Below are 9,547 nucleotides of genomic sequence, written 5' to 3' on the forward strand. Positions count from 1 at the left end.
AAAGAATAAAAATAGCCAATAAGATTTAGGGGGTATTTGGCTATTGCCAAAAACACTTTTTAAAAGCACTTCTTAAAAGCACTTTTTCTACAAAACAAAACAAGTTCCTCCATGTATCCGTTTCATATATAAATCGTAAAAGCACTTTTAAAACTATGGTTTGGTTTCTATCCAAACACTAATCCCCTTATAAACTACAATGCCATCACTACTAATACGAGGATCTTATTGATAAGTAATATGTAAATACTTCTATAAACACTTTTTGAATTTGAAGGCATACTTTAACGATGAGCCGACATAAAACTCAACTTACATAAATTTTATTATACCCAAAAAAAAAAAGTACCTGTGAGACCGAGCACCAAATAAAGCATGAAAAATCAGTAAATCTCTGCATCAATGGTCTTCCACGAGGGAAATGCAAAAAGGCGCCGCTTTACGTAAAGTGGAGGGAAATTAACTGGAAGCTAAGTGGAGAGTGGAGAAATCCCACACCGCTGCCGGCCTATGACCATATACAAAGTTTTTGTGGAAAAAATTAACAAAAGAAAAATCAAACAAAGGAAGCGACGAAGCGCACGTTAATTTTGACCGGAGTTTCAGAAGTGAGCTATGAGAGAGAAGACCGAGACCCTTTACGCCAATGATTTGGATATACGCTGTGGAAAAAGAGACATTAAGATCAAGTCGTCGATCTACGAGCTCCTTCCTTCGTCCTTGTGCGTCATTACAAACGAAGCTTCGTGTTGTATATATAATACCATCCTACCTAGCTCTTAATTATTCCTGCATATATGTCCACATCAGAAATCTCCGAGATGGGTTTGAGTGCCCTGCACTTTAAACTGGCATTGCTGGTCTGCACGGCGACGGCGGTGGCGGCAGGGGCCCAAACGAAACCTGGTTGCCAAGATACTTGTGGGGGCGTGAGCATCCCCTATCCCTTTGGCGCTAGCAAGAACTGCTCCATGAATGAAAAGTTTCTCCTTAACTGCACAACCAGCACGGACTCATCATCTGGACAACCCACAACACAATTGCGTCTAGGCAGTACAATACCAGTTCGCAACATCTCCCTAGATCCTCCTGAATTGACCGTCACGGCTAAAGTCTCCAAGCATTGCTATCGTTCAACCTTTAGTTCTGATCGCTACGCAATAAGGTTCAGGAACTATTCTATATCAAACACCAGGAACATATTCACTGTGGTGGGCTGTGACACCTACGCTTTCATCAGCGACCTGGACAGCAGCTTTAGAACTGGCTGCATGTTGAGATGCAGTAACAAGACGATCTTTAAACCAGGGACGTGCTCTGGTGTGGGATGCTGTCGGACCAATTTCCCCGAAGCCATCAGGAGCTATAATATCACCTTGAGGAGTTTTAGCAACTACACGGACGTGCATAACTTCAACCCCTGCGGCTATGCATTTGTTGCCCAGGAAGGATTCTTCAACTTCTCTCCCTCTCGAGATCTTCTTGATCTCGAGAAAAAACGATTTCCCCTGGTTCTAGATTGGGCTGTTGCCAAGCAGACATGTGACGATGCCTGCAAGCAAAACAGTAGATGCAGAAACTCAGAAAGCGGCATGGGGTACTACTGCGTTTGTAAAGAAGGTTTCAGAGGCAACCCCTACCTCTCTGACCTCGATGCAGGCTGCAAAGGTATATATGCCTCAGCTTTCCGAGCAAAGCTTCTGTTTTTAACTTTCAATCAACGTTTATCTGTCTATCTGTCTATATGGGTGTGCTATATTCAGCTTTGTTGGCTCTTTTCGCTGCTGCTTCTCACTTGTTTTTGCTTTTAAGTGCCAAAGAGATATAATAGGCAAGCTCTTCCGCTAAGTTTGTTTGAGATATGACATCTAGGACCAGATTTCGATTTTGATATGGCCCCTGTACTTAAGAGATAATGGATATGTATAATGAGCTTAAGGATTAATTTTGCAGATATTAACGAGTGCGATGACGGGAAGCATCGCTGCAGTAGGAGATGCCACAATGTGGAAGGAAATTATACGTGTTCTTGTCCGCCGGGTTACAGAGGCGACGGCTATATCGACGGATCCGGCTGCAAATTCCCTTTCATGGAAATCTCATTGGGTGAGAATACTAATTAATAAATTAGCACTTCATGTTCGACTCATCTGAGCATATCGATCCTACATGTAATTAATATCCTTCATTTTTAAAGAAATTATATGTGTGTATACATATATACATACATATATATATAGCTAACTGTGTTAATATGATGGCGATTGATTTAGATTTAGAAATAGTTTGTCATCCCATTCCTTGGATTAAGAAAATAAAAACCAACAGGCCTCGCAGCTGCAATATAATGTCGCAAAAGTCAGTGACATCAGCAGCTTTATAATGACATGCCATTATCTTTTTTAAGATGTGTCAATCGCAAACAAACAATTTATTTCAGTCATGCCACATTGGTTAATTTGCATGCCTCATTTCCATTTTTAGAGATTAGTTTATTTTTATTGAAAGCATTACCACGCACAGCGTCTTTATCTCTCTAGCCACAACAAGAGAGAATCAAGACAATATATGGGACCGGGAGATACTAGCATTATGTAGCGTCCAAAACCATGGTTTATCTCTGGATAATATTTTGAACGTTGTTTGCAGGCATTTCTGTTGCCTTCCTTTTTGTCTTCACATTTGTCTCCACATTATGCTGGGGACACAAGCAAAGATCACTAAAGCAACTTAGAAGGAAGTATTTTGAGCAAAATGGAGGAAATTATATGCTGCAGCAAATTTATCAACAACAAGGACATACTGATAGATCCAAGATTTTTTCTGAAGATGAGCTTAGAACTGCTACAAACAACTTTGATGAAAGTAGAATTCTTGGCCGTGGAGGACAAGGCACAGTTTATAAGGGTATATTACCAGATAACACGCTTGTTGCCATCAAAAAGTCCAGAATAGGTGGGGATCCTAGACAGATTAAGGATTTTATCAATGAAGTGGCTGTACTTTCCCAAATTAACCATAGGAATGTGGTCAAACTTTTTGGGTGTTGTCTTGAAACGGAAGTTCCTTTGTTAGTTTATGAGTATGTGGACAATGGCACCCTTCTTGAACATATAGACCCACTAAAGAGTGAGCACCCTCTTTCATGGGAGATTAGATTAAGGGTTGCTGTAGAAACAGCCGAAGCCATCTCATATTTACACTCTGCTGCTTCTATTCCAATTATTCATCGCGATATTAAATCTGCCAACATTCTATTAGATCACAATCATAGGGCAAAAGTTTCTGATTTTGGAGCCTCAAGACTTGTTCCTCTTGATGAAACTCAAGTTACCACCGTAGTCCAAGGGACGTTAGGATATTTGGATCCAGAATACCTCCTTACGGGTCAATTGAATGAGAAAAGTGATGTTTATAGTTTTGGGGTTGTGCTTGTGGAGCTAGTTACTGGAAATAAAGCAGTTGACTTCAACAAACCAGAGCAAAGAAATTTGGCTATGCACTTTGCATCTTCACTGAAAGAAGACAACTTGTGGGAGATTCTTGACAAGCGAGTGTTAGATCAGAAGAATGAAGAGCAGCTAAAAGAAGTTGCTTTCTTGGCAAGGAAATGCATCAGGGTTAATGGAGAGGAAAGGCCGACTATGAAAGAAGTAGCAACGGAACTAGAGGGTCTAATTTCTATGAAAAAACATCCTTGGGGAAAGCGAGAGGATGTGATGTCTGAGGAATGTGAATACTTGCTTGGTCATGTAACTGATGGGTACGGAAATGCTAGTGCTAGCACTTCAGCTGTCTATGATAGCATACAGAGAGAAATAGCATTTGAGATTGAAGATGGGCGATGATCATCATTTAATATTAGTATTTCGTATGTGTGTGAGCTAATTCTTTCAACTCTTCGAAAATGTAGGAGTTTTAGGTGATGCAGTCTTGAAAGACTTGTAAGCATTTTAAAAATGTTCAAATTTATTTGATATTTTAGAACCTTTGGTTATTAAGAATAGATTACAGAAGTAAATTAAAACTATCAAATGTTGAATGTTCACCAGCTGATCATGTTTCCACTCTCTCTCTCTCTATGTGTTTTCTTTAATAACAGCGGAAAGAAATTATTCCATTCTCTATACGTGATAGAGAACTGGAATACCAATTAAATTCTAATCAATTAAAGTATATTTAAAAGAATATCCGAACTATTACTTTCAATTCTTAACATAAGAACTAGTTTGACTGTTTATTTAATTCTAAATAAAAAATTCCAATTCATTTTATCCTTCAAAAAAATATTTTATCTTTCAAAAAAATATGTGAACTATAATAATATGATACAAACGGATAACGAAATACTCCAAACACTCGTGATTCAACATCGTCGGACATACACTAAAAGACAATGAAAACAAAATTAACATGATATTTAGAGCATAAAAAATGACTAATACTTCTATGAAAAAATTATGAGGTCTGAAAAAAAAAATAATTACCAAAAAATCTTAATAAAATATTGTCATTTCTTTTAATAATTATTTTCCTTCCAATCCTCCCTACTTGTATTTTTAAAAATAAAAATTACTGAATAATTATTATTTTTTGAGCATAAAAAGTATTTTATATACATACATATATATAGAGAGAGAGAGAGAGATTGAAATTAAAAGCAAGCCTTGATAACAATTCTCTGAAGTTCAAGATTCTTGCACATACGACTGATGATGTCCTCTGTCAGAGATATCTGTCTGTATGTTCACAACTTTGCATAGTTACTCTGTGTAAGCACTCTGCGTGCTACAAACTTTTGATGCGTTCAATAAATACGAGTAACTAAGGCATAGAGGGTTTTTTTACAACAAAATAGGGGAAGTTACAACCAAGGACTCATGCATGACAAAAGTTATATTAAGATCATATTTGGTTGGAAGGATTTATACTACCTTCAGTCCTAAATATAAGAATTAATTAACTAATTTAAATAAATTAAAAATTAAATTAAATTAATTATTTATAATAAATAAGTATTATCTTTTTTAAAATATTTTTGCTAATCAAGTTTATTTACTAGAACTATTATTATTTTAAAAACTATTTTAAAAAAATAAATAAATAAATAGAATAAATAAAATTCAAAAAAAGTTTTATATAAAAAACCAGAGATAGTATTTAAAAACGAATAAGGAGAATGAGGAAGCACTCTACCAAAAAAAAAAAGGAGAATGAGGAAGCAGAAGGAGAAATAACCGCCATGACACCCTTCCTTACATGTCCAAAATGCTTTATATTTACGAATGGGAAGGGAAGAGAGACGCACTGTTTACTATGAAGGCATGAAAAAATTGGAAAGGAAGAATAATGTAAAAGAATTACATGTTTATCCGTCAAAATTACACAAAAAAAATATGATTGAAATAAAATCGTCGGATGGATCTGGAGAGGGATAAAGGCGTTAAGGCCACAGGCTTCATGGCTTCAAGTACAACACCCAGATGAGTTGAAAAACATGCAAACAGCAGCGTCAATTTATGCAAGGGCTTGGTCTGAATTCGGTGGTGTTGAACACAATCCCGAACGGCTTCAATGCTTTAGCAACAAACCGTACCGATGAACAGAATATTTCACAACTCAGGGCAAAATGGGGACAAACTTTGGATTCTGTGAAAGAAACCCAGTTCCATAACCTAAAGGGAGAAGACCTAATTCCTTGAGGGAAGCATGGTTCCCTAAGAAGACAAGATCTGTTGAACCAAACATGTCTGGGAAAGATTTTCTCACTCATTTTACCTTTCAGGAACTTCCTTTCATGTATACCAAAGTTAGAAATGTTACCAGCAGAGTTACTGTAATTTTCCTAAGTGACCAATAGGGGTTGGGTCTAGCAGAAGGGGCTAGTCTCTCACAACATGGTGAACCAATGTTCGAATCCTTGCTGGGAGAGGTACCCACATTTAGTGCTCGACAGTACCTCGAATAGGATTGCCTCCAATAAGAGGATACCTATATTTTAGCAAAAAAAAAGAAAAAACACTTTCCTAAGTGGCCTTCAAACCTTATAATAAATCCCAAAAATCTAATAGTAACTACTGATCATTGGGAATGATTACGGATTTTGAGATCATTCAATTTGATCTTTTATCAAATTCGCATCCTTTAATGTAATTTTCCCAATACAGAAAGTATGGCAAAACATTCTAACAGTGGAAACCAGAGTTCAATGCAGTTTAGCCCCATCTTGTCCAATCAGATTCCCAGCAGAGCAAATCAAGAAAAATTAAAATTATTCTCATTCTAAATAATTTTTTTTTGTGTTTGGTGACAGTCATTCTAAATAATTTGAAAACAAAGGAAAAGAAAACTGAATAGTAAAGCGGATCAAACAGGAAGAAGATTCTTCTAGAGCCATGGCTGTGTAGGACTATGAAACCAGCTCAACCAATCAAAAGAAACAACATGCTGAAACCGGAGATAACCACACAATCAGGAGTGCAGAAGCTTCGTTAATCAAAGAAAAACAGGACACTGATGTCCGTAACCACAAGAAAATCATAAAAATAGATTCATTTACCCATCCAATGGTGAAAATACAAGGCACAAGCTGACAGATAGAGAACTTCAATGCCTCCTCGTCAAAGCTTTAATGCAGTTTGCAGCATTAAGTTGAAAAGATAGCTACTGCAATTCACACCAATAACAATGTTAATAAGTTCAGATGAAAAGATTACAGAAAATAAAGAAGTGGATCAAAATAAAATTATGGCAAACCAAGCTTTTTTGCAGTAATATTCTGCACAAGATGCCCTGCATAAACACACTGGTATCCTTTTAAACAGTCAAGCAGAATCCAATTATCAACAGTATGACCTACAAAGATAGAGGGACATAAATCGTAAAGCAAAGACACGAAACCCGGATTTATAAATGAAGCCATGAAGAGGAAAAAGATACCTGTATGTGTACTTTCTTCAAAGCCAATAGCTGGCATGGAAAAGTAAAGGTTCAACACGCACACACAGGCAAAAGGAAACTCTCTGAAAGAAATTCGATCTATTCAAAAATTCCATAAGATGATAGAGTCTATTTCTTTTGTATAAAAAAAATAGACCAATTATAACTATATGAGTATTCAATGCCCTCAAAAATTGTTGCCTGACATTTCCAGACTCTATTTTCCTGGGCTCCAACTCAGTGGAGCAAAGAATATAGCATAGAACTATAATAAAATGAGCATCCTGCGTCAGTTAAATAGCAGGAATCTCATCCCCCTTCCTAACCTACAAAAATTTGAGGGTGAGAGTATTGTGCCCATTCCACATCAAGAAGAACCTGAGCAAATTCAAAATAGATTACAAAATTTGCTAATCAATCTCATTTTGTACACATGTACAGAAGGGCGACCTGCCTCTTCGCAGGTTTCAAAGTGTCAGCCTATGAAGATGCCCTTTTTCCCCTTCCTTTCCGGATGCCATATTGGTAGAGAAGCCAAACCAAAAACTTACATTATATACAGTATCAAGTTAATCTCTAGCACCACTGAGATGAGCGCGACTTATGGCTTTTCTTGCAGTCCAAACCAGACCTACAAGCTCATCTACATCCTGGAAGCTCAAATCAATTACCCTCCTCATAGAAGTTAAGCAGTCCCCATTCCGTGCCTCTTCCATGATCATGATAGCACCTGCGAAAGCACTCTGGCATTTTCTAGAGGCCTCCATTGCATAATTTACATCCTGAGTCTGCAAAATCACAGGCTAATTGTGATCCATAGTGACTAAACAGAGGAAGTTATAACTATCGAGCTACATAATAAAGCCTCATGTTCGTATGGAAACAATAAGTGAAACTCGCTAACTATGCGGCTAAGTACTTATTATTGGGGAAAAAATAAGAATGATAAAAGCATAAACCAGCTTATCATTCTATAAGTATACATTCAGTAAATAGCATGACTTCCAAGAAATAGAAGTTTGGGCTGAGATCTGCCTGACACTGAAAGCTGTTTCTAAGGAACATATTCTGAACTTCCATATTGATTTCTTCTCAAACACTAATATCTCACACAACTATATTTCCTTGCATTTGATCCCATTTGATCCCAATAAAAGTTGCAATACTCCTTTTTTTTTTTTTTTAACCACCAAAGAAACTTGACAAAACCTTCTAACAACCCATAGTGTGTGTCAATAAAAGTTTTAACTTACAAAGTCAAGAAGACGGGCAAATTTTGAGCGATGTCGAGCAGATATAACTTGGTTACTGACAACATGAGTCCCAGTACCCCTGAGCAAAGTAAACTTATCCGCTGCTGCCTGATTATTCAAGTTATCAACATCTGATGCAGAAGATGAAGGAGATTCACCTAAAACAAAGAATAAAAATGCAGTGACACATCACTGACTTGAATCACTGTTGATGCATGCATCCATCAAATAAATAATAATACACAGGGAGCATCAAAACTAGTTGCGCAATTTAGGACACCTAGTTGCTCAATTAGGACACCCCATAGCTTTCAACATACCAAATTTTGTAGAAGAGGGGGGAGGACTTTGGATGCGCAGATGCATCACTTTAATAAATCCACTGCTAGAAGAAGTGTTCAAGTAAAAGACATTGCAAAATCGGCATGCATCAACAACTAGAAGACATCAAGCGTTACTACAAAATATTCACAATTAATTCAATTACCTTGAGGAGCCGGTGTAGAGTTGATTGCAATTCATTTCGATCCCTGTTTATACTAGAATGTTTACTATAAGCCACTCTCATATACGCAACCTCCATGCATTTATGTGCCAAGGCAGCTGCAGCTATCTCGTGGTGTCTTTCATATTCATCGGCACAAGATCTGAAATTCATTTGAAAAGGCATTTAACAGCTGAATGCAAGCTTAAAGTGAATTGCTCAAGGAAAAGATGACAGTTCGTTTGTATCTGATAAATTGGTCACAGTTAGGCCATCTGTATCCCATAAATGGCATGCCCCCACAAGGACAGATCCATGAATAACTTATTTGGATGGCAGCAAAAATTTAAAACAAAAACAAATAAAAATAAAAATAACACGTTTATGCATAAAATAATAATGTCTTATTTCAGATCATGTTTGATCTGGTCGATATAACCTCTCTTCATAGGGTACTTGATAATATAACTTATTGGCGAATATGTATACGTCACTTCATAGTAATGGATATCACTAATCTATGCTTTCTATTAGTGAAAGTAAGAGGTGAAGATATTCTTATTTGATGTTTAGAATACGTTTCCCACTCTCCCCCACTAAATATAAATAAATAAAAGCCCACAAAGAATGCAATAGATAAATAAATAAAAGCCCACAAAGAATGCAACAAGATCTGAAGGGATGGTTTAGAAGCATGAAAACTCCACTTAAGCCTAGTTTTTTAACTTTAAATAACTGTAAACACTAGAAAAGGAAAAATGATAAACTGCAACACAACAAATCTGGCCATGGAAAACCCAAACTTAATAGCCCCCATTGCTTTCCTGATATATGCTAAGCGCAATCCATACCATTGGGGACCAAAAAAAGG

General features: G+C 36.8%; 1 protein-coding gene and 1 long non-coding RNA gene across 2 annotated transcripts; one reads left to right on the top strand and one right to left on the bottom strand.

Moving 5' to 3' along the window:
* The first annotated feature begins 1,345 nt into the window (after positions 1–1,345).
* LOC114726317 (wall-associated receptor kinase 3) lies at positions 1,346–3,848 on the top strand. The gene is made up of 3 exons (XM_028912892.1): positions 1,346–1,668; positions 1,954–2,106; positions 2,650–3,848. The coding sequence occupies exons 1-3, from the start codon at positions 1,593–1,595 to the stop codon at positions 3,846–3,848; spliced, it is 1,428 nt and encodes a 475-aa protein (XP_028768725.1). The 5' UTR covers positions 1,346–1,592.
* Positions 3,849–7,049: 3,201 nt separating this feature from the next.
* On the bottom strand, positions 7,050–8,693 carry LOC114726319 (uncharacterized). Its single transcript, XR_003738497.1, has 3 exons — positions 8,680–8,693; positions 8,193–8,350; positions 7,050–7,727 (listed from the first exon to the last, which is right to left on the bottom strand). It is a non-coding gene; the product is annotated as an uncharacterized LOC114726319 (long non-coding RNA).
* Between the last annotated feature and the right edge of the window lie 854 nt (positions 8,694–9,547).

Source organism: Neltuma alba, unplaced genomic scaffold (genome assembly GCF_004799145.2).
Source record: "Neltuma alba isolate B1F8T4 unplaced genomic scaffold, ASM479914v2 tig00012368_pilon, whole genome shotgun sequence".
Lineage (NCBI taxonomy): Eukaryota > Viridiplantae > Streptophyta > Magnoliopsida > Fabales > Fabaceae > Neltuma > Neltuma alba.

What these genes read in the sequence shown, in the direction of transcription:
- LOC114726317 (XM_028912892.1), top strand. Translation starts at nt 1,593, where the DNA reads ATGGGGTACTACTGCGTTTGTAAAGAAGGTTTCAGAGGCAACCCCTAC. An exon ending in CCTCGATGCAGGCTGCAAAG is followed by an intron (nt 1,669 to 1,953) that starts GTATATATGCCT and finishes TTAATTTTGCAG; the next exon opens with ATATTAACGAGTGCGATGAC. An exon ending in TTTCATGGAAATCTCATTGG is followed by an intron (nt 2,107 to 2,649) that starts GTGAGAATACTA and finishes CGTTGTTTGCAG; the next exon opens with GCATTTCTGTTGCCTTCCTT.